Raw genomic sequence first — 24,981 nt, 5'->3', positions numbered from 1 at the left:
TTGAGTCCAGTCATGCAAAAGTTTAAAAATGTTCGTGAGTTTTTTTAAAAATGTGATCATGACCATGTGCTGTACACTAATTAACCGAGCGTCATATGAGTTCATGACCATATGTCGTACACTGATTAAACACGGGTAGCTCGTTTCACTATTTTTTGAATTCGATCGCCACAAAGCACCAAACTCTACTTGTTGACGCGACATCCCTCTTGTGCATATTAGGAATTAATTTATATTTATACCTCTATATATATCCCTACTAATAAAATAGGAACCGCTTCTGCCCGTCTGTTATGCTATTTTACGGAAAACCCAAGACATTTTGTGTAATGAACCCGCAATCCACCTATAAGTGACAGAAAAACTTTTCTTTCTTTCATGGGGCTTGGCCACGCTATGGGCCTTGCCCCCTTGGGCCGGCGCACTTAACGAGTTGCTTCTATTTCTTTTTTTTCCATTGTTTTTCTCTTATTTTTTTCTATTTTGTGTTTCCTTTTTATTTCATTTTTATTCTTCTTTTTATTTTTTAAATATTGTTTGCAATTAAAAAATATTCTAGTTTCAAAATTTTGTTCACAATTTTAAAAAATATTCATAGTTTTTATTTTCTTTTTCATATTTTCATAAACTGCACATGTTTTGCAAAAATTCATTTAAAAAATATGTTCACAACTCAAAACAATTCAAAATTTCAAAGAAGTTCATGTTTTTTAAAATTTTGTTCACTTTTTTTCAACTTTGTTTACAATTTTTTAAAAATGTTCATATTGTGAAAAGTGTTCACGTTTTTAAAAGAATCACTTTTTAAAAAACAATCACATATTTTGGGAATTAGAAGCTTGTTCGTGATTACAAAAAATGTCTTATTTCCAAAAAAAATGGTAACTTTTCCAAATTTTGTTCACTCTAAAATTGTTCACATTTTAAGAATCATATTTTTTTGAAGTTTCAATACAAAAAACAACCGAAAAAAGAAAGACAACTTGCAGGAAGAATGGGCAGGCCCATTTTTCGCCTGCCTTCAACGAAAGCTCCTCAATTTGATGCTCACAGGTGTCGAGCAGGAGCTCCCGGTCTAAAGCTACACTAGTGGTTGGGGCCCGCCATTGCGGGCCTCTTGAGAGGTAGATGGGCGGTGCCAGGTGAGAATGTGCCCCTTCCGATTAGTTTTAGGCGATATATGTCGTACAGGTGCATGCAAGCAATGATATGCTTCAAATCAGAGCCAAAATATAGACTATGAAAGCAATGTCAGATGCAAACTTAACAATAAGATAGAGCAGTACAAATGCAGTGCACATTATCACGCTTTGGACGAAAGAGATACAAATTATGGGAGAAAAGTAGCAGCATAAATATAATTCATGATGTAAATTTACAAGCATGCAGATATCAACATTTAGGCATTTAGCCCTGGAATGAAAATTTGCAGTTTCAACAGAAAACAAATATCATAAGTGAAAGGTTGTTTGCACCAAGAGGTGTTGATCCCTAGATCCTTCAGGTTTCACCGACCTTCTGAACCTGTAATAGCACAAATTAGAATGTAACCTGAGTGTGATGAAATGCAACCTTATTACTGGCCTAATGATTTCAAGGCATTAATACAACAAACCATCTCAGGAAAGATCCAACATTATTCCCAAGAAGAAGCAGTTTCCAAAACAGCAAGATGTATGTATGTCACCAGGAACTTTAGTAGTGCAAATGGATATAAATGTGCCTTGTACAAAACGTGAAATCATGTATGTTTGCGTCCTCCAAAGGTGAAACGGTTCACGGTAAGGCTAGCTTTCATTTACCGAAAGCAAGATAAACCTGCTTACTTTTGTACTCTATGTAGTGATGAGTTAGTATGTGGATATGAACCAGAACATAAATGCTAGTAAGATTTTTGTACTTTATGTCCTTTTGTGGAAGATGAAATCATTTCCAGCAAACTACAAACTGACAACTTGCTTGAAGTACTACAAATAGCATCCAATGTGAGTAAAATGTATATTTCACTGTGTAGCTTCTGTGGCAACAATACAGCTCCTATCTAAAGCAGAAATCACATGCTAATCCGCCTAGCCATATGTACATGACCAACTGGAAAGCCCATTCATAGCTAACCTAGTAGTTCATTTAAGACAACATATACAGGTATATCGTTTGAAGAAAGTCGTGATGACTGAACCTTTTAATGGGACAACATGCGAGATCCTCAACAACTGAATGTACTATCAGTCGTGATGACTGAACCTTTTATTCTATGTGTCTTACTGCAGCATGACAATGACAATAAAGAATAAGACTATAAGGTGGCTGGAATGGAAAGTCTAACTACAAAGTAGTACCAACTTGCACGGACGGGAACTTGGTGCTCTCGGGTACCCGCGCACCCTATATGTGCCAAAAAAATAGTAATTAAAAAATCAGAAAATTCCAAATCTTTTTTTGGAATCAAACATGATCAGGTATTGTACTCATATAAACAGTTTGGACAAAAAATGATTCACATTAACTTCAGGGCAAAAAAGACAAGTTTATGACGATAATATAGCATGTATAGTACTTATATATAGCGTTTTTTTGCTACAACGGAAGTCATTCTCTGACCAATCTTTTTGTATGACTACAATATTTGATCATGTTTAATACCAAAAAATATTCGGAATTTTTTAAACTTTTTTTGAATTACTATTTTTTTTGCATATAGGGTGCGCTGGTACCCAGGTTCTCCTTCATATTTTCCCAACTTGCACTCATTTAAGATTATTTGAGCTTGGTTTCAGAAATTGCAACAAGAACATATATTAATAGAAAAATGCCATGTAAAGTACCCAACAAATTAACTGGTTACAAACATCAGCTGGCCAAAGTTTTGTCCATTACCCAATAAAAATAAAAAAGTAGCTGGTGTACAGGGGTTGTAAGAACCTCTCAAGCACATCTTACTGGTGCTGCTATTATGTTCATGAGATGATTCTTGAACTAATCGTACAATACCAGTTGAGGAATTGGAGAAAAGCAACACATAAACATTCGAAACGAAATCAGATTATGACAAACATTTCAAGTAGACTACAAGAACCTGCAGTACCATGAGCATGTATTTTTACCATAGATTCTTAGTTCACGGTAGGATATATACCTCTAGCCTCATTTACATACACACTGTATAGGATACTTCAAAAGTGTGCAGTATGAATTAGATCTGTGGAACTAAATATGCGGATTTGGTAAGTTTGAAAGAGGTGATGCTTATAGAGGAGAGAAATCATGGTACCTGGTCAGATCTGCGGCAATTAAAAATGGGCTCGACAGGTGAAACAGCGTTGTGTTGGTGGTGGGTTTCATCCGGCCTCTTGGTGCAGGAGTCAAACGAAACCATAACGTCTTGCTGGTGGGTTGGAGCTTGGACCGGCCGGTTGAGGCGGCAACGCTTGCACAAACCAATGGTGCTCGCATAACTCTGCTTCTTAACATATAATTCTACAATTAGCAAAGGGTTAAAACTATTAGGATTCTAGACCAGCAAAAACCAGGCAACTCGAAAATTAGCAAAGCAGAATACCTAAACATGAGAAAACATATAGTTGTTTTCTACTTTTCTAAGAAAATTTAGATCTCTGCTACCAGCTTGAAAGCTCGAATCATTCAACTGAATCCAAGGTGCTGATACTACTAACCTTGAGATTTTCGGTGACATCCCCAGTTTTCTGGTGTGTGGACAAAGCATACCTTAACACATCACCTAAATCTTTAATAGGTGGTCCAAACATCAGTACTCATGTATCCAAGAGCATGGATCCGAGAGGAGAAGGTTGGGTCAGCAATCTAAAATGTACTGACGATTCACCCATGAGTTTCCTTTATCGAGATTGAAGGTAATAAAAAAGACATGCATTAGATAATGTAAGAGAGAACAATTCGTCAAAAAAAAATGTAAGAGAGAACAATCTGAAAACTAAGAAGAACTCAAAGTCTGAAACTTTTGTTAGTTGAATAATAATAATAATAATAATAATAATAAGGAATAACATGACAAAGAATGCACTTTTGTAAGCTTAAATTATGAAGAGAACAACGGATTTTGAACTATCCACACTCCTAAGAGGCCCAATTAAATAATACTGCTTGAATTTCCCTGCGGCGATCATGGTGAAGAGTGCCATCCACACTCTTCAGAAGCCCAATTTTGCACCATTGTCCATTAAAGCATACTCCATAAGTTCAGGAAGCAAATGCAAGAGATATATAGGTGAATCTTTGCATCCACCATCCTGTCTTGGTATGCTTGAGGTACGGTGCTAAATCTCAGGTATCTAGTTTACCAGGTGTCCAAGAAGGATGGGGATAACAAACATTAAGATGCCAGCTTCCAGCTTACATAGCAGAGACCTGTCAGACTGCATTTTTTGTCAGACACATTTCACAGACTGAACTTTTCTATCAATGAGTGCAAGGGTTCAGCCAGTGAACTACTCAATCTTCTCACAAAAAATGAACTACTCAATCAGATATTCAGAATGCATCAAGTGAACATTTGAAGATCTCATTAATGAACAGCTAAGTATGCTGTAGAAGTAATCGAGATGCACCAATGAACTCCACAGTCCATTTCCATTCACAGGCAGTTAAGCACATGTCGTCGTCTAGAATATAAATCTAGTAACTATTATTAGATGAAAAACGGAAAAATCTTACAGCGCTATGACCCACATGGACAATAAACAGTGTCTATATCTTTTTATACTAATCAAGAAAACTCCACTACTACACAGGAATGAAACAACAGAAATGAATTCAATATGTATATATTCATTAAACCATGATGAACTCCTAGTTTCGGCCTTTCCTAGGCCTGTAAGAGTCGACCAAAAATTGCATTACCAAAAAATTAGCGGCTGCAGCGGCCAGGATGTGGTTACTACAGAGACAGGGTCGTATAAGTCGTTACTAAGAATTCAAGGGCTAGCTGCCCGAAAAAAAACGTGGGCCCTAAATAGGAAAAAAGAAAACAATCTCCTACCTAATGTTGGTAAACTTTACAAACATGCATGTGAAGAAAATCATATGACGATAGCTTTTCTATGTGTAGGGCTTGGCTGTGAAGCAAGCTGGAACAGGCTATCAAATACAGTATGTAGTAACTAAAGCAACTAATTTATCCACCTCTTCATCCTTGGAAGCCCTCATATTGAAAAGTAAATGCATGAACAAGGTCCAAGTTTAAGCATCAGAAAAAATTTAGAAGATTTTCATCATTTTGCTCTTCATACGCTCCCTCAAATCCCACATCATGCCCTCCTCCTATAGGAGATTTTCAAATATGTGAATGTCAGACATGTATTAGTTCGGAGATGCACATATAGGTTGCAGTTCGTACCATGAACAGTTAGTCAACCAAATCTGCGGAATCGAGCAGGGGGAGAGGGAGAGGGGAATGCGGAAGAAAAGAGGGGCCATAGCACCTTGGCCATGGTCGCCGTGCTTGCCGTCCGTGCGTGGAGCAGCCCGTGCCCATCTAGAGGTAGCCGGCCCATGCTTGGTCGCAGCCAGCTACAGGCGTTGACGACCTGCGTGAGAAAACAAATCAGACTTGTGCGAGTAATAGCAACGCAGCATCCAAATTGAATTGAACCGAACCAAGGGGAGAAGAAGATGGGTGTGAGAGGAGCTTGTTGATAGCGAAACTCTGTCGCGTTGTCGCCGGATAAGAACCTCGCAGAGCAGCCTGGACCCTCTCCTGGCGAACTCTGGCCACGGAACACCACGCTTCCCTCGTCCGGCCTCCCCTCTCTCCCTCTCCCACCGGCCACCGCGGCCACGGAACGCCACGCCGCCCTCGTCCCGCCTCCCATCTCGCCCTCGCCCTCCGCCCACCGCGGCCACGGAAAGCCGCGCCGCCCTCGTTCGGCTCCCATCCCCCCTGTCTCGTTCCGGCAACGGGGCACGTCGGCGATGTGGATTTGGCGGAGGCGGAGGCGGCGGCAAATCGGCAGGGAGGAAACGACAAAGAGGGTTGCGTGTGTGGGTTAAGCCTTCGTGGGAAAGGCAACAGGCATCGCCCTTTCTTTCTTCCTTAATCGCTGCCTTTTTTTCCTCCTCAATATCGTTCCTAGACAGATGGCATCGCTCATTGGTCGCCCAGCAAGTGCACCTTATTGTTTTGGATGCCCGTACCAAGCTGATGGTTGTCTATGTTAATGTTGGGTTAGCTCCATATAATAAGGGGTGATGGAGATTCAATTTGAAGCAAGCTGCATCATACAGATGGAGCGAGCCTGTTTTGCCTGCCTGGTTGCTAGAAAACAAATAATAAGAAAAATAAAGCTACATGAGGTGGCAAAAAATCCGATCACGTGACTTCAAATGGCTCAATTTTTGGTACTTACCATGTTAGTGGCTTCTTGAGATTTTAGAATAACGCAATTTTAAATATTATCATGTTTACGAACAGTTTTCATATGAATTTTGGAGGATTAGGATTCCGTTTTTTTTTAAATATGATTGTTTAATTCATAAGATTTAATATGATGAAAATCTATCATTATCACTATCTCTCTTCCTACATTTATTCGTCCGTCCCTCTATCTATTTTGTGAGATTTCAGGAGTCTGGGGGATGAAGGTGGTTCGATTGATAGATGCAATCGACAGGTCACCCTCCGAGCCGTTCGATTGCTCACTCCTAACTGTTCGTTCTCACTCATGTCCTCTTTATTCAGTTTCTCTTTCTGTGAATTTCAGCTGCTTGCAGAGAATAATTCTGGCGATGAGCTATTCTATAACTGTTTTTTTTCTTAAACGGTAAATGTGGGGAAGCACCCCACCTGAAACGGAGATTTCACTGAAAATACAAGAGTGCAAGGGCACAAAGGGGGTACAGCCGCACATGGCAGCAAAAAATGTAAGAAAACTGAACGTAGCTATGCTCTCCGGTTGGAAGAAACTGTTCAAGAAAAAGTCAGGAATGTGTAAATATGTAAGCTTTTCCGCTTTTCTGCTTTACCTCCTTGTAAAACTAGGTTGGCATGTCAGCTTTAGATTGTTCAGGTTCCCGTAAAAAAAAGCTTTAGATTGTTCAGATAAACATACACAAGCAGGAATGCACCAAAGAACTCCATTTTATTATGAGCAAGAGGATCATACAAGACCTATCAACATCATCACTTCATTCTTGCTAAGAGTTATGACCCCTTGCCTACTCCCAAGCCCATCTATCTTTTACCAAGATGTATCTCCATGCAAACTTACTCAGAGACGCGAAGCAGGATGAGGCCTGGTGCACTGTTGGTTGTTAACCCATCCCAGCATACCATGCTGATTGTCGTATATCACAAGCATATCCCGCATTGTAGCGTCTGCAAAACAAAAGATCAAAATGGAGATCATTACAAGCATGTATGCCTGATGCACTAGTTTCAGAAAATGGAACATGTTTGTCAAGTTCAGACCTCCAATTAAGATCCGTCGGTCTCCATCAGGGATCTGCGTTCCGTTGAGGATGGCCAAGCACCAATTATTGCTTCTCTGGCATAAATTTGCAAGGACGTGTTAGCTTCTGTAATTTGCCGTTTCACTCTTTGCAGTCAATCGAGTCATCAAACGTTTACCGTGTGGATGAGGTAGTTCATAGCAGGGATATGCATGGCAATTTTGTTGTGAAACTGCAATGAAAGTGGCTTGAACAACCTCTTAACCTCGTCAATAGATTTGAATTTCCAGCACTGTGGCAGGTCATCATCATGCACCTCCCTATGTGAACTGCCGATCATATCTTGCACCTGCAAGATCCAAATGCCACGACTTGCATGTTACATGTCTCTATCCAAATGCATGGGCACCATGATGCAGTGCGGTTCAATAAATACCGTATGAACAAAGGGATTGTATATCCGGGCAGGTATGTAGGTGTAGGTGGTACTGTTAGGTTGATCTCTATCCCGTTCGAACCCAACAGGTCGAACGGGCCCTTGACTCGCGCCCTGATTGGGGGCGCCCAACCAAACCATGGTTGGTGGGCACCTGTGACCCGCGCTATATAACAGAGGTGGGGGCCGGGGCACGACTTACGAGGTTGAACGCTGCCACCAACCCCACCGAATATTCCCTACCGATCTAGGGTTAGCGCGATGCTCACGGGAAGCTCCACTACCACCGCCATCCACTCTCTGTCATCACCGCCGTCGCCATCCACCATGGCACCTCGGCGGGATCATCGACTCAGAGAGAAGGTAGGTTTACCGGAATCACTAGCCTATATCGATCCAAAGCATGCTATCAATGGTATCAGGCCATGCTAGGCTAAGATTTTCAGTAAAAAGAATATACAGAGAAAGACAGATCCCCCTCCCCCCAACGAACCCTAGATAGGGCAAAGAAAAATTCCTCAATGGAGAAAGTAGCGCCGCTGTCATGGCCGCGCCGTTCCTCTCGATCCGGATGGGCATCGGCATGCCGAGTCATTCGGAAGAAGAACACGGGCAGGGGGGGCACCACGCCTTCGCCGCTGCCTAAAGAACAGACCCCGTCGGGGCAAAGGGCAACGCAACCAATCCATTCGACGGCGGCGCGCTTCCCGCAAGGGAAAACGCGCTACCGGCGAAGGGGCTGACCACGGCGCCGCCGTCGGGTGATCCACCGTCGTCATATTCAGGGGAGCAGAGGAGGGCTAGACTTCGCGTCTCTCTCTGCCACTGGCTCGCGGTGGACGGGGAGAACAGGAAGGAGAAGGAAAAGACCGCGCGGCGCGGTTGCCGTCGACGCCGGCGCCGGCGCCCTGGCGCGGCGAGGTGGCGCTCGACGCCGTCGCCGGCGGAAGGACGCGGCGCGGTGGTCAGGCGACCTGCACGAGACCGCGAGAGCAAGGAAAAAAGAGAAGGGACTCGCGCGCCGCGGTGGTGCGTCACACGTCGCCGGCGGCCGGCGAGGCCCGCAACCCTCGAAGAGAGAGAGACGAACGGGGGCGGGCGCAGAAACGTGCGAGCGGCGCGGGGGGAAAGAGGGTTTGACCGAGGCTGCGCTCGACTCTCCCTCGCTCACCGTTTTGTTCGGGAGAAAAGCGTGGATGGCCGTCCGATCGCAATGAACGGCCACGATGAAAACCCTAATTCCGAACTGGGCCGATGGGCCGAAAGTGGAGAAGGCCGGCTGCAGCCGCTGGCGGGCGCTGGGCCGGGCCGTTTTTGGCCAGGCGCGACGCGCTGACGCGCAGAGTGCGCGTGAGCAGGCCACAGGCCAGCTGCATTTTTATATATATATATATAGTTTTCTGTCCAGTTTTCTGGGCAGATTCTAAATAGTTTTTCTATGCAATTTTTCCAACGAAAATTGTGTTTAGAAAATAGAAAAGATATACAAAAAGTAGAAAAGTATCTGGAAATAGAAAAGTAAAATTTTCAGAAAAAGAAAAGTTCATGAATTTTATAAAGGACATAATAAAGTTCATGAATTTTGTTTTAGTAACATAAAAGTTTCTATAAAATGTAAAAAGTTCATGAATTTTTATTCATGTTTTTCCGCTGCGTAAATAATCAGTGCTCTTTTACAAAGAAAATAAAAGTTTATATAGTATTAGTTTTTAAGAGCATGTTAAAGTGATTATTAAAGTGATGAATATGATTATGTTATTTTTATGACCAACGTTGTTAATAGCATGATCATGTTTTATTATTTAAATTAAAGGTGCTCTTTTAAAAAGTGAATAGAACTAAAGTAAAAGATTAAATTATTGCTTCTCTAATGCATTTTTGAACCAACCGGTTAAAATTTCTTAGAAAGTAAAAGAGTAGAGAATTGTTTTTGAATAGAATATTGTAAAGCTTCTGTTGCAAAGTAAAAGTTTTATCATCCAATTAAATTGGAACCAACGGAAAATTTTAATTGGAAGAAATGTTCTTAGTATTTTTTTCCCCTACGGGTGAAATAAGATGCAGATAGTTTCTGCTATGACAAAAGAAAGATATTTGTTTAAAGTTAAAATATGGTATTGTTATTTTCTGACCAATGTTGATGATAACAGTACTATAATTCTATGAGTCTTATGTTCAAAAGTTCAAATCTCTGATAAATTTTGTATCAAAGTGACCTTTTTTCAGAGAATTTGGTAAAGACTGAGAAATGTATATTGCTAGTTTTCCGCTGCAATAAAGTTGATGATGATTATTATTTCTTAGCAAAGTTGTTTAATAGAAATACTATCATCACATTGTTTATGAGTTATATGCATTATTTCCATTTCCGCCCAACGGTGATATGGAATTAATGTTGAAGAATGAGTTTTATTCTAATTCTACCACAACGGTGATTTAGAGTATAAAAAGGAAGTTTTACAAAAGTTTAATGTGCATATTTTTTAACCAGACCAACGTAGGGTTATTTTTATGCTCATTATTGTTGATTATTGGCTATGTTTTCTTAGAATAAAAGTTTTTCATGCTTTCATTCATGAAAGCGAATGGCTGGCTACTTGTGACCCGAAAGATGACCAGGAAAGGTCATAACATGAGGAAGTATGTTCTCTCTAAAGAATGACATCAAAAGAAAAAAGATAGATCATTGAGAGTCTTGGTTGATGAATGTCCTTCATGTACTCTCTATGAAGAAGATTTCTCAGTCAACATGATTTGAGATGAAACAAGCAACATGTGTGTTTAATTTGACCAACGTCGGATCAAGCATGTGTGTCAAAGATCATTCGGATTTATTCCTAAATTTGATGATTGAATATGCAGTCAAAAGAGCCAATTCTGGCATTCATATTCCCTTACAGGGAATTACCCGCATGGCGGGAAAAGATATTATGTCAAAAATCCCGTATGGCGGGAGAAATTTTGGCAAGAGAAAGATATGATAACTCATGTGTTTTTTAATGTATCCCACTCTGGGAGAAAAGAATGGAGTAGTTGAAAGGCGCAACTGTACACTTATGGATATGGTGCGCAGCATGATGAGTTATTCCAACTTGCCACTGGGATTATGATGGAGGGGCTTAAAACCGTCATTCACATTCTCAATAGAGTGACAAGCAAGTCGGTGCCCAAAACACCGTACGAGCTATGGACAGGAAGGGTGCCCTCCCTACAACACTTCAGGGTGTGGGGGTGCCCTGCTGAGGTCAAAATGTTTAATCCAAACATTGCAAAGTTAGATCCCAAAATAGTGAGTTGCCACTTCATTGGCTATCCAGACAGATCAAAGGGTTTTCGTTTCTACTGCCCAGACAGATATACAAAGTTTGTAGAAACGAGACATGCAGTCTTCTTAGAGGACGAAATGATGAGGGGAAGCTTGGTAGCTCGGAAAATTGATCTTGAGGAGAAGAGGGTGCATGCACCTAATCCGATGATTCAAGAGCCATTTTTCTCACTACCAGTTGCAACTCCACCCATGACAACTATGGGGGTAGACCCGAAACTTGTCCGTCAGGAGCCGACTGAACCCGTTGTTGAGCATGAAAGGGAGGTGCAACAACAAATTTTAGAAGCAGTGCCAGAAGTTGAGGCACAGAATGTGCCAGAAATTGAGGCCCTTAGAAGGTCTACAAGACCTAGAAAGTCAGTTATTTCTACTGACTTTAAAGTTTATAACACAAAAATGGTTCATATGGAAAAAGATCCCACCTCATATGAAGAAGCCATGAGAAGCCCTCATTCATCGAAGTGGATGAAGGCAATGGAAGACGAGATGAAATCGATGAGTTCCAAAGATGTTTGGGACTTAGAGGAAATTCCTAAAGGAGCCAAAACAGTAGGCTGTAAATGGGTCTACAAAATTAAGTATGACTCTAAAGGGAATATAGAAAAGTATAAAGCATGACTCGTGACAAAAGGATTTACACAAAGAGAAGGGATAGATTACAATGAGACATTTTCTCCAGTCTCATGTAAGGATTCCTTCAGAATCATAATGGCATTAGTTGCTCATTTTGATTTAGAGTTACATCAAATGGATGTTAAGACGACATTTCTGAATGGTGATTTAAAAGAAAATGTCTACATGAAACAACCTAAGGGTTTTATCATGGAAGGCAAGGAAAATATGGGATGTCGCCTGAAGAAATCCATTTATGGATTAAGACAAGCCTCTCGGCAGTGGTATCTAAAGTTTAATCAAACGACTAAAAGTTTAGGATTAAAGAAAAAAATTGAGGATAACTGCATTTATGCAAAGTTTGAAATAGGAAATATATTTTCCTAATCTTGTATGTGGATGATATCCTACTTGCTAGCAGTGATGTTAGTCTACTACAAGAAACAAAGAAGTTCTTATCCTCAGATTTTGACATAACAGATCTTGGTGAAGCATCATATGTTTTGGGCATAAAATTCATCGAGATAGGAACAATGGAGTCTTAGGACTATCGCAGAAAGCATATTTAGAAAAGGTTCTTAAAAAGTATAATATGCATGCGAGTAAAGCCACACCTGCTCCTATAGTCAAGGGCGATAGTTTTGGGAAATTCCAATGTCCCAAGAACCAGTACGAGATCGATCAAATGAAAGCAGTACCATATGCTTCGGCAGTTGGCAGCTTACTGTTGGGGAACGTAGCAGAAATTCAAAATTTTCCTACGTGTCACCAAGATCTATCTATAGAGAAACCAGGAACGAGGGGAAGGAGAGTGCATCTACATACCCTTGTAGATCGCTAAGCGGAAGCGTTCAAGAGAACGGGGTTGAAGGAGTCGTACTCGTCGTGATCCAAATCACCGGAGATCCTAGTGCCGAACGGACGGCACCTCCGCGTTCAACACACGTACAACCCGGTGACGTCTCCCATGCCTTGATCCAGCAAGGAGAGAGGGAGAGGTTGAGGAAGACTCCATCCAGCAGCAACACAACGGCGTGGTGGTGGTGGAGGAGCATGGTGATCCAGCAGGGCTTCGCCAAGCACCGCGAGATATGAGGAGAAAGAGAGGCAGGGCTGCGCCAACAAGAGAAGAAACTTCGTCTATGGGCTGCTCCTTTGCCTCCACTATATATAAGGGGAGAGGGGGGCTGCGCCACCACCTACGGTTCCACCCTAGGGGCGGCGGCCAGCCTAGATCCCATCTGGTGGGGCGGCCAAGGGGAGGAGGAGAGGGAGGCGCACCAGGCATGGGCCCTAAGGCCCATCTGCCCTTAGGGTTTGCCCCCCTCCTCCCCTTAGGCGCCTTGGGCCCTTATGGGGGGGCGCACCAGCCCACCTGGGGCTGGTCCCCTCCCACACTTGGCCCATGCAGCCCTCCGGGGCCGGTGGCCCCACTTGGTGGACCCACGGGACCCTCCTGGTGGTCCCGATACGTTACCGATAAAACCCGAAACTTTTCCGGTGACCAAAACAAGACTTCCCATATATAAATCTTTACCTCCGGACCATTCCGGAACTCCTCGTGATGTCCGGGATCTCATCTGGGACTCCGAACCACATTCGGTAACCACATACAAACTTCCTTTATAACCCTAGCGTCATCGAACCTTAAGTGTGTAGACCCTACGGGTTCGGGAACCATGCAGACATGACCGAGACGTCCTCCGGTCAATAACCAACAGCGGGATCTGGATACCCATGTTGGTTCCCACATGTTCCACGATGATCTCATCGGATGAACCACGATGTCGAGGATTCGATCAATCACGTATACAATTCCCTTTGTCTAGCGGTATTGTACTTGCCCGAGATTCGATCATCGGTATCCCGATACCTTGTTCAATCTCGTTACCAGCAAGTCTCTTTACTCGTTCCGTAACACATCATCCCATGATCAAATCCTTGATCACATTGTGCACATTATGATGATGTCCTACCGAGTGGGCCCAGAGATACCTCTCCGTCACACGGAGTGACAAATCCCAGTCTCGATTCGTGCCAACCCAACAGACACTTTCGGAGATACCCGTAGTGCACCTTTATAGCCACCCAGTTACGTTGTGACGTTTGGCACACCCAAAGTATTCCTACGGTAACCGGGAGTTGCACAATCTCATGGTCTAAGGAAATGATACTTGACATTAGAAAAGCTTTAGCATGCGAACTACACGATCTTGTGCTATGCTTATGATTGGATCTTGTCCATCACATCATTCTTCTAATGATGTGATCCCGTTATCAATGACATCCAATGTCCATGGTCAGGAAACCGTAACCATATATTGATCAACGAGCTAGTCAACTAGAGGCTTACTAGGGACATGGTGTTGTCTATGTATCCACACATGTATCTGAGTTTCCTATCAATATAATTCTAGCATGGATAATAAACGATTATCATGAACAAGGAAATATAATAATAACTAATTTATTATTGCCTCTAGGGCATATTTCCAATAGTCTCCCACTTGCACTAGAGTCAATGATCCAGTTCACATCGCTATGTGATTAACACTCAAGGTCACATCCCCATGTGACTAACACCCAAGAGTTTACTAGAGTCAATAATCTAGTTCACATTACCATGTGATTAACACTCGATGAGTTCTGGGTTTGATCATGTTATGCTTGTGAGAGATGTTATAGTCAACGGGTCTGAATCTTTCAGATCCGTGTGTGCTTTACAAATCTCTATGTCATCTCCCAGATGCAGCTACCACGTTCTATTTGGAGCTATTCCAAATAACTGTTCTACTATACGAATCCAGTTTACTACTCAGAATAATCTGGATTAGTGTTAAAGTTTGCACCGGTGTAACCCTTTACGACGAACTCTTTTACCACCTCCATAATCGAGAAAATTCCTTAGTCCACTAGTTACTAAGGATAACTTTGACCGCTGTCCTGTGATCCATTCTTGGATCACTCTTGTACCCCTTGACTGACTCATGGCAAGGCACACTTCAGGTGCGGTACACAACATAGCATACTGTAGAGCCTACGTCTAAAGCATAGGGGACGACCTTCGTCCTTTCTCTCTATTCTGCCGCGGTCAGGTTTCGAGTCTTACTCAATGTTCACACCTTATAACACAGCCAAGAACTCCTTCTTTGCCGATCCATTTTGAACTCCTTCAAAATCTTGTCACGGTATGTATTCATTTGAAAGTACTATTAAGCGTTTTGATCTATCCTTATAGATCTTAATGCTCAATACTCAAGTAGCCTAATCCAGGTTTTCCATTGAAAAACACTTTTCAAATAACTCTGCATGCTTTCCAGAAATTCTACATCATTTCCGATCAACAATATGTTAACAACATATACTCATCGGAAATTCTATAGTGCTCCCACTCACTTCTTTGGAAATACAAGTTTCTCATAAACTTTGTATACACCCAAAACTTTGATCATCTGATCAAAGCATACATTCCAACTCCGAGATGCTTACTCCAGTCCTTAGAAGGATTGTTGGAGCTTTGCATACTTGTTAGCATCTTTCAGGATTGACAAAACCTTCCGGTTGTATCACATACAACCTTTCCTCAAGAAAATCGTCGAGGAAATAATGTTTTGGCATCCTGTCTGCAAGATTTTATAAATAATGCAGTAATCGCTAATATAATTCCAACAGACTCTTAGCATCGCTACGAGTGAGAAAGTCTCATCGTAGTCAACTCCTTGAACTTGTCGGAAAACATCTTAACGACAAGTCGAGATTTCTTAATGGTGATACTTACCATCATTGTCCGTCTTCCTTTTAAAATCCATATGCACCTAACAGCCTTACGACCATCAAGTAGTTATTCCAAAGTCTACACTTTGTTTTCATATATGGATCCTCTCTCGGATTATATGGCCTCGAGCCATTTTGGAATCCAGGCCCACCATCGCTTCTCCATAGCTCGTAGGTTCATTGTTGTCTAGCAACATGACTTCCAAGACAGGATTACATACCACTCTGAAGTAGTACGCATCCTTATCGTCCTACGAGGTTTGGTAGTGACTTGATCTGAAGTTTCATGATCACTATCATAAGCTTCCACTTCAATTGGTGTAGGTGGCACAGGAACAACTCCCTATGCCCTGCCACACACTAGTTGAAGAGACGGTTCAATAACCTCATAAAGTCTCCACCATCCTCCCACTCAATTCTTTCGAGAGAAACTTTTCCTCGAGAAAGGACCCGATTCTAGAAACAATCCCTTATTGCTTTCGAATCTGAGACAGGAGGTATACCCAACTGTTTTGGGTGTCCTATGAAGATGCATTTATCGCTTTGGGTTCGAGCTTATCAGCCTGAAACTTTTTCACATAAGCGTCGCAGCCCCAAACTTTTAAGAAATGACAGCTTAGGTTTCTCTAAACCATAGTTCATACGATGTCATCTCATCGGAATTACGTGGTGCCTTATTTAAAGTGAATGCGGTTGTCTCTAATGCCTAACCCATAAACTATCGTGGTAATTCGATAAGAGACATCATGGTATGCATCATATCCAATAGGGTGCAGTTATGATGTTCGGACACACCATCACATTATGGTGTTCCAGGCTGTATTAGTTGCGAAACAATTTTCACAATGTCTTAATTCTGTGCCAAACTCGTAATTCAGATATTCATCTCTATGATCATATCATAGATATTTTATCCTCTTGTCACGATGATCTCTCACCTTCACCCTGAAATTACTTGAACCTTTCAATAATTCAGACTCGTGATTCATCAAGTAAATATACTCAACATCTACTCAAATCATCTGTGAAGTAAGAACATAACGATATCCACTACACGTCTCAGCACACATCAAAATGTATTACTTCCAACAAGTTGCTTTCTAGTTCCATTTTACTGAAAACGAGGCTTTCAGTCATCTTGCCCATGTGGTATGATTTGCATGTCTCAAGTGATTCAAAATCAAGTGAGTCCAAACGATCCATCTGTATAGAGTTTCTTCATGCATATCTACCAACAAACATGGTTCGCATGTCTCGATCCTTTCAAAAATGAGTGAGTCCAAAGATCCATCAACATGGAGCTTCTTCATGCGTTTTATACCAATATGACTCAAATTGCAGTGCCACATTTGTGTGGTATTATCATTACTATCTTATACCTTTGGCATGAAAATGTGTATCACTACGATCGGGATGGTATTATTCAAATAAAGAGAGTAACCATTATTCTCCTTAAATGAATAACCGTATCACGATAGACATAATCCAATCATGTATATGCTCAACGCAAACACCAATCTCGATGGTAGAGGGAGCGTGTGATGTTTGATCAACCTTGGAAATACTTCCAACACATATCGTCATCTCACCTTTTAGCTAGTCTCCGTTTATTCCGTAGCCTTTTGTTTCGAGTTACTAACACTTAGCAACCAAACCGGTATCTAATACCCTGGTGCTACTAGGAGTACTAGTAAAGTACACATTATAATGCATATCCAATATACTTCTGTCGACCTTGCCAGCCTTCTCATCTACCAAGTATCTAGGGTGGTTCTGCTTCAGTGATTGTTCCCCTTATTACAGAAGCACTTAGTCTCGGGCTTGGGTTCAACTTTGGGTTTCTTCACTAGAACAGCAGCTGATTTGCCGTTTCATGAAGTATCCCTTCTTGCCCTTGCCCTTCTTGAAACTAGTGGTTTCACCAACCATCAACAATTGATGCTCCTCCTTGATTTCTACTTTTGTGGTGTCAAACATCGCGAATATCTCAAGGATCATCATATATGTCCCTGATATATTATAGTTCATCACAAAGCTCTAGCAGCTTGGTGGTAATGACTTCAGAGAACCATCACTATTTCATCTGGAAGATCAACTCCCACTCGATTCAAGCGATTGTTGTACTCAGACAATCTGAGCACAAGCTCAACAATTGAGCTTTTCTCCCTTAGTTTGCAGGCTAAGAAAATCGTCGGAGGTCTTATACCTCTTGACGTGGGCACGAGCCTGAAATCCCAATTTCAGCCCTCGAAACATCTCATATGTTTCGTGACGTTTTAAAACTTCTTCGGTGCCTCAACTCTAAACCGTTTAACTGAACTATCACGTAGTTATCAAAATGTGTATGTCAGATGTTCGCAACATCCACAGACGACGTTCGAGGTTCAGCACACTGAGCGGTGCATTAAGGACATAAGCCTTCTACTGTCTGCATAATTTCTACTATCAACTTTCAACTAATTTTTCTCTAGGAACATATCTAAACAGTAGAACTAAAGCGCGAGCTATGACATAATTTGCAAAATCCTTTTGACTATGTTCAGGATAAACAAGTTCATCTTATGAACTCCCACTCAGATAGACATCCCTCTAGTCATCTAAGTGGTTACATGATCCGAGTCAACTAAGCCGTGTCCGATCATCACGTGAGACGGACTAGTCATCATCGGTGAACATCTTCATGTTGATCGTATCTACCATACGACTCATGCTCGACCTTTCGGTCTCTTGTGTTCCGAGGCCATGTCTGTACATGCTAGGCTCGTCAAGTTAACCTAAGTGTTTCGCATGTGTTCCGAGGCCATGTCTGTACATGCTAGGCTCGTCAACACCCATTGTATTCGAACATAAGAATCTATCACACCCGATCATCACATGGTGCTTCAAAACGACGAACTTTCGCAATGGTGCACAGTTAGGGAGAACACTTCTCTTGAAATTTTAGTGAGGGATCATCTTATTTAAGCTACCGTCGTTCTAAGCAAATAAGATGTATAAACATGATAAACATCACATGTAATCAAATAATGACATGATATGGACAATATCATATTGCTCCTTTTGATCTCCATCTTCGGGGCTCCATGATCATCATCGTCATCGGCATGACACCATGATCTCCATCATTGTGTCTCCATGAAGTTGTCTCGCCAACTTATTACTTCTACTACTATGGCTACCGGTTAGCAATAAAGTAAAGTAATTACATGGCGTTGTTCAATGACACGCAAGTCATACAATAAATAAAGACAACTCCTATGGCTCCTGCCGGTTGTCATACTCATCGACATGCAAGTCGTGATTCCTATTACAAGAACATGATCAATCTCATACATCACATATCATTCATCACATTCTTCTTGGCCATATCACATCACATAGCATACCCTGCAAAAACAAGTTAGACGTCCTCTAATTGTTGTTTGCATGTTTTACGTGGCTGCTATGGGTTTCTAGCAAGAACGTTTCTTACCTACGCAAAAACCACAACGTGATATGCCAATTGCTATTTACCCTTCATAAGGACCCTTTTCATCGAATCCGATCCGACTAAAGTGGGAGAGACAGACACCTGCTATCCACGTTATGCAACTAGTGCATGTCAATCGGTGGAACCAGTCTCACGTAAGAGTACGTGTAAGGTCGGTCCGGGCCGCTTCATCCCACAATGCCGCCGAATCAAGATTGGACTAGTAACGGTAAGCATATTGAACAAAATCAACGCCCACAACTACTTTGTGTTCTACTCGTGCATAGAAACTACGCATAGACCTAGCTCATGATGCCACTGTTGGGGAACGTAGCAGAAATTCAAAATTTTCCTACGTGTCACCAAGATCTATCTATAGAGAAACCAGCAACGAGGGGAAGGAGAGTGCATCTACATACCCTTGTAGATCACTAAGCGGAAGCGTTCAAGAGAACGGGGTTAAAGGAGTCGTACTCGTCGTGATCCAAATCACCGGAGATCCTAGTGCCGAACGGACGGCACCTCCGCGTTCAACACACGTACAGCCCGGTGACGTCTCCCATGCCTTGATCCAGCAAGGAGAGAGGGAGAGGTTGAGGAAGACTCCATCCAGCAGCAGCACAACGGCGTGGTGGTGGTGGAGGAGCATGGTGATCCAGCAGGGCTTCGCCAAGCACCGCGAGATATGAGGAGAAAGAGAGGTAGGGCTGCGCCAACAAGAGAAGAAACTTCGTCTATGGGTTGCTCCTTTGCCTCCACTATATATAGGGGGAGAGGGGGGGGGGCGGCGGCCAGCCCAGATCCCATCTGGTGGGGCGGCCAAGGGGAGGGGGAGAGGGAGGTGCACCAGGCATGGGCCCTAAGGCCCATCTGCCCTTAGGGTTTGCCCCCCTCCTCCCCTTAGGCGCCTTGGGCCCTTGTGGGGGGGGGGCGCACCAGCCCACCTGGGGCTGGTCCCCTCCCACACTTGGCCCATGCAGCCCTCCGGGGCCGGTGGCCCCACTTGGTGGACCCCCGGGACCCTCCTGGTGGTCCCGGTACGTTACCGATAAAACCTGAAACTTTTTCGGTGACCAAAACAGGACTTCCCATATATAAATCTTTACCTCCGGACCATTTCGGAACTCCTCGTGACGTCCGGGATCTCATCCGGGACTCCGAACAACATTCGGTAACCACATACAAACTTCCTTTATAACCCTAGCGTCATCGAACCTTAAGTGTGTAGACCCTACGGGTTCGGGAACCATGCAGACATGACCGAGATGTCCTCCGGTCAATAACCAACAACGGGATCTGGATACCCATGTTGGTTCCCACATGTTCCACGATGATCTCATCGGATGAACCACGATGTCGAGGATTCGATCAATCCCGTATACAATTCCCTTTGTCTAGCGGTATTGTACTTGCCCGAGATTCGATCGTCGGTATCCCGATACCTTGTTCAATCTCGTTACCGGCAAGTATCTTTACTCGTTCCGTAACACATCATCCCGTGATCAACTCCTTGATCACATTGTGCACATTATGATGATGTCCTACCGAGTGGGCCCAGAGATACCTCTCCGTCACACGGAGTGACAAATCCCAGTCTCGATTCGTGCCAACCCAACAGACACTTTCGGAGATACCCGTAGTGCACCTTTATAGCCACCCAGTTACGTTGTGACGTTTGGCACACCCAAAGTATTCCTACGGTATCCGGGAGTTGCACAATCTCATGGTCTAAGGAAATGATACTTGACATTAGAAAAGCTTTAGCATGCGAACTACACGATCTTGTGCTATGCTTAGGATTGGGTCTTGTCCATCACATCATTCTTCTAATGATGTGATCCCGTTATCAATGACATCCAATGTCCATGGTCAGGAAACCGTAACCATCTATTGATCAACGAGCTAGTCAACTAGAGGCTTACTAGGGACATGGTGTTGTCTATGTATCCACACATGTATCTGAGTTTCCTATCAATATAATTCTAGCATGGATAATAAACGATTATCATGAACAAGGAAATATAATAATAACTAATTTATTATTGCCTCTAGGGCATATTTCCAACACTTACAGTATGCACAAGTGTGCACTCGCCCTGACTTAGCTTTTATCACCGGGGGACTCGGTAGATATCAAGAGAATCCAGGCATGGAGCACTGGAAGATGGTAAAGAAAGCATTGCGTTATGCGCAAGGCACGAAGGACTACATGCTAATATACAGGAGAAGTGATTCCCTAGAGATAAAAGGGTATTCAGACACAGATTTTGCGGGGGACAGAGATGATAGAAAATCCACGTCAGGACACGTCTTCACTCTCGCTGGGGGAGCTATTTCGTGGAAAAGCTCCAAACAGTCGATAGTTGCATCATCCACGATGTATGCAGAATTCATAGCATGCTTCTAAGCCACGGGGCAGGCGATATGGCTAAAGAAATTTGTACCCGACTTGAAAGCGGTAGATTGTATTCACAAACCACTAAAGATGTACTGCGACAACCAACCCGCAGTATTTTACACTCACAACAACAAGTCGAGTAATGCTGCCAAAACAATAGAGATAAGGTAGTATGTTGTGAAAGATAAAATCCAGGATCAAACTATAAGTCTCGAGCATATAAGGACAAAGGATATGCTTGCGGATCCGCTAACGAAAGGCTTACCACCCAATGTGTTCAAGGAACACTTAGCCGGCATGGGTTTAAGGGAAAGCCTTATGATTCCTGGATAGGCCCAAAAGGAACAGAATTTGCTTCTGAACATAACGTATGTTGTAGCTGTATGATTCTAACGGCAATTAAGCTGTGACGATGAAACATGCTCTATGTACCAATATGTGATGAGACAAAAAAACTAGAAAGTATAAAGTTAAAAGTAAAGTTGAGATCAAGGGGGAGAGTGTTAGGTTGATCTCTATCCCGTTCGAACCCAACGGGTCGAACGGGCCCTTGACTCGTGCCCTGATCGGGGGCGCCCAACCAAACCATGGTTGGTGGGCCCCTGTGACCCGCACTATATAACAGAGGTGGGGGCCGGGGCACGACTCACGAGGTTGAACGCTGCCACCAACCCCACCGAATACTCCCTACCGATCTAGGGTTAGCGCGGTGCTCACGGGAAGCTCCACTACCACCGCCATCCACTCTCTGTCATCACCGCCGTCGCCATCCACCATGGCACCTCGGCGGGATCATCGACTCAGAGAGAAGGTAGGTTTACCGGAATCACTAGCCTATATCGATCCAAAGCATGCTATCAGGTACCACTGTCAAAGACAGCATTCACTCCATGCTTGTATATCTGCTGTCCATTCAGGTGTAGTGTTGCTTGACCAGGTGAGTAGAAAAGTCTGCAACAAATAGTCTTGTATAAATGTTTAGAACCAAGTGAAAAGAAAACAAGTACTCCCTCCGCAAACTAATATAAGAGCGTTTAGAACACTACTTTAGTAATCTAAACGCTCTTATATTAGTTTACAGAGGGAGTATCAACGATATAGTTTTCTAACTATACAATCCCTTTCGACTATTAGATATTACAGTTATGCAAGGCTAACAGGGGAGCAAAAACCAAAAACTGAAATTGGCACCCAAAACTTCAACTAATGATCATAAACAAGCTCTTGAAATTGATAAGCAATGGTGCTTACTCGTATTTTCTCATGGGTGCCCAGGTTATGCGTTCCAGGTCAAACTGCTCCCCAAAGGAGAGGTAGCCCCCTCCATCCTTGCCAAGGCAATGCCCAATGATGTTCTTGGTGATCATCTTGTTCAGCATGAGTTGTGGGACAAAACCTACCGTTCCCATCCCAAGACCAAGGATGCCATCTACGGGCGATGTTTCTTTCTGTGGTAGCTGGTTGTATCCACATCTGCGCAAAATGAAAGGTGAAAATTCATCAACATCCAAGTCCAGTAAGCATTGAACTGACAGTGAACGGTCAGTATCTTACCCGAAGGCAATGAAACTGGATTTTTCATTTCCCCTGAGAGAGATCGTGTCAATGGAGATGACACCGTCTGTCGTCCCATCAAGGTATTGAATTTGGTAGTGGCATTGATGTGGCTTCTGATGTGGGCATTGAGGGTTATTACCTGCCAGGTCTTTCCGTAGTGCATCACAGTACTTGTGTTGACATTCCATCTTCAAGTTGCTAAGTTGTGGCGAGTAATGTGGGTGTTTTAGATGCTGGAAAAATCAAGCACAAAACAAAGATTATGCCAAGATTGCAGTACATTTTTTGCCAATAACCTTGGACAGAACAGAACACTTGGCATCAAACACAAATGCTACAGTAGTAAGATAGTATGTGATATCACAGAATTGAGTGTTGTTACCCGGGTGCAGTGCTGGCAGCCGAGTTGCTGGTGGTGACACTCCAGCCAGGTGAGGTTGCTGCCGGTGTCGATGTCCAGGAAGTAGGGCTTCGGATGTTTACCAATCTTCATCGTTACATAGTAGTGGCTGCAATGGTACAGAAAAACGTGTCAAATATACGGAGAAAGAAAACTTCAAGTCTGAGAAGGACGATCAAAGCTTGTCAATTGCCATGTAAAGATCAGAGAAACATACATACCCGACAGGGTAGACGTTGCCATGGAGCGGGAGGGTGATGACGGAGGAGGAGGATGGCACGAGTGGGAGCAGGAGCAGGAGGAGAGCGATGATTGGAGACCACATGGCAGCCATGGTGGGGGGAGAAGGCAGCAGTGTGATTTGAAACTCTGCTTCTCTGGATGGTGCGAACAGGGTGGTCAGGTATTTATAGCCGTTGGCTTCGGAGCTTAATTTCCTCCACTGCTTTGTAGTACGCCTTAGTTTATTTTCCTTTGCATTTTTTGTGGCTTTAATGTTGATTTTCTTCTCAAGTGAAGTTGTATTCGGGCTTAGCAACTTATGCAGGGCGGGGGTTCATAATGTATAGTTATGTTTTCAAAAATAGTATACCCCTGCCTTTCCTAATGAGCAAATGGCTTAGAGTTCCCTGACTATTACATCCTTGTTTAAAACAACGGAATTTTCCAAAATTCTATCAGGAATAGAACAAATTTATATCAAATTCCATGTGTTCCAACTGAGACTCAGTGAAATTTAGGCCAGCAAGAAGATTAAGTCACAAAGAAATGGATTTACATAATTATAATTTATATCACTCGATTGAAAACAGCGGTTGGCTGGAGCACAAGGGGTGGTGATATAACTATACCAGCCATCCATTTTTAAGAATTCACACAAATAAATGACCAGTAAATTGTGATGAGGTGCATGATACTCAAAATTAGTGATATGTTTACTTATTTTTAGGCTAAATATGATGCAAACATTCCCATGAAGATACTGCATAGAAGATACAGTACATTTTAAATAAATGATGGCATGCCAATGATACATGTCTAGCAAACTAATGGGCATCACATTTTGTTCTACTTAGCTGTACATGATACACATATGCAATGCAACCTCTAGATATGTGCATATATTTACTGCATAAATTTTAAAATTGTGTGAACATATAGTGTACATCTGAAAATAGTGGTCCATTTCAAGTAAGATAACCGCAAAACTCGCAAGTCTTTTCCCAGAATGTAAGAGTAGAAAGGTTCTCATATCTGTTTTGGTCATTCTTTAAGCACACGCTCCACAATTATGTTCACAGAGAAAGGATATATGGTGCTAGATTGCAAAATATGTACTAATGGCTCACTGTGGAAACCTCAGAAATAGATAAGGATATGGAGACGGTTTCAGTCTCTACTCCAGCAAGCAACAATTGTTTTGATATTAGAAATATATGGAAGCAAACACAATACTATTAAGACAAATATGATACTATACATGAATTGACAACTAACACTGTTGTAACTCATGTCCTATCACATTTTTTTCGAGCAAAATGTCCTATCACAATTCACAAGGTCATTTACAATATATGACACA

General features: G+C 42.6%; 2 protein-coding genes across 2 annotated transcripts; both read right to left on the bottom strand.

Moving 5' to 3' along the window:
- Positions 1–756: 756 nt before the first annotated feature.
- Positions 757–5,564, bottom strand: LOC123086689 (uncharacterized). Its single transcript, XM_044508467.1, has 4 exons — positions 3,675–5,564; positions 3,272–3,477; positions 2,340–2,385; positions 757–1,524 (listed from the first exon to the last, which is right to left on the bottom strand). The coding sequence occupies exons 1-4, from the start codon at positions 3,765–3,767 to the stop codon at positions 1,501–1,503; spliced, it is 369 nt and encodes a 122-aa protein (XP_044364402.1). The 5' UTR covers positions 3,768–5,564; the 3' UTR covers positions 757–1,500.
- LOC123086688 (aspartic proteinase Asp1) lies at positions 1,960–23,733 on the bottom strand. Its single transcript, XM_044508466.1, has 10 exons — positions 23,621–23,733; positions 23,382–23,508; positions 22,997–23,232; positions 22,694–22,915; positions 22,301–22,393; positions 7,862–7,907; positions 7,604–7,774; positions 7,445–7,520; positions 7,245–7,351; positions 1,960–5,564 (listed from the first exon to the last, which is right to left on the bottom strand). The coding sequence occupies exons 1-9, from the start codon at positions 23,731–23,733 to the stop codon at positions 7,245–7,247; spliced, it is 1,191 nt and encodes a 396-aa protein (XP_044364401.1). The 3' UTR covers positions 1,960–5,564.
- Positions 23,734–24,981: the final 1,248 nt, after the last annotated feature.

The sequence above is a fragment of the Triticum aestivum genome, chromosome 4A (assembly GCF_018294505.1).
Source record: "Triticum aestivum cultivar Chinese Spring chromosome 4A, IWGSC CS RefSeq v2.1, whole genome shotgun sequence".
Taxonomy (NCBI): Eukaryota; Viridiplantae; Streptophyta; class Magnoliopsida; order Poales; family Poaceae; genus Triticum; species Triticum aestivum.
This window is presented reverse-complemented; position numbering and strand designations above follow the sequence as displayed.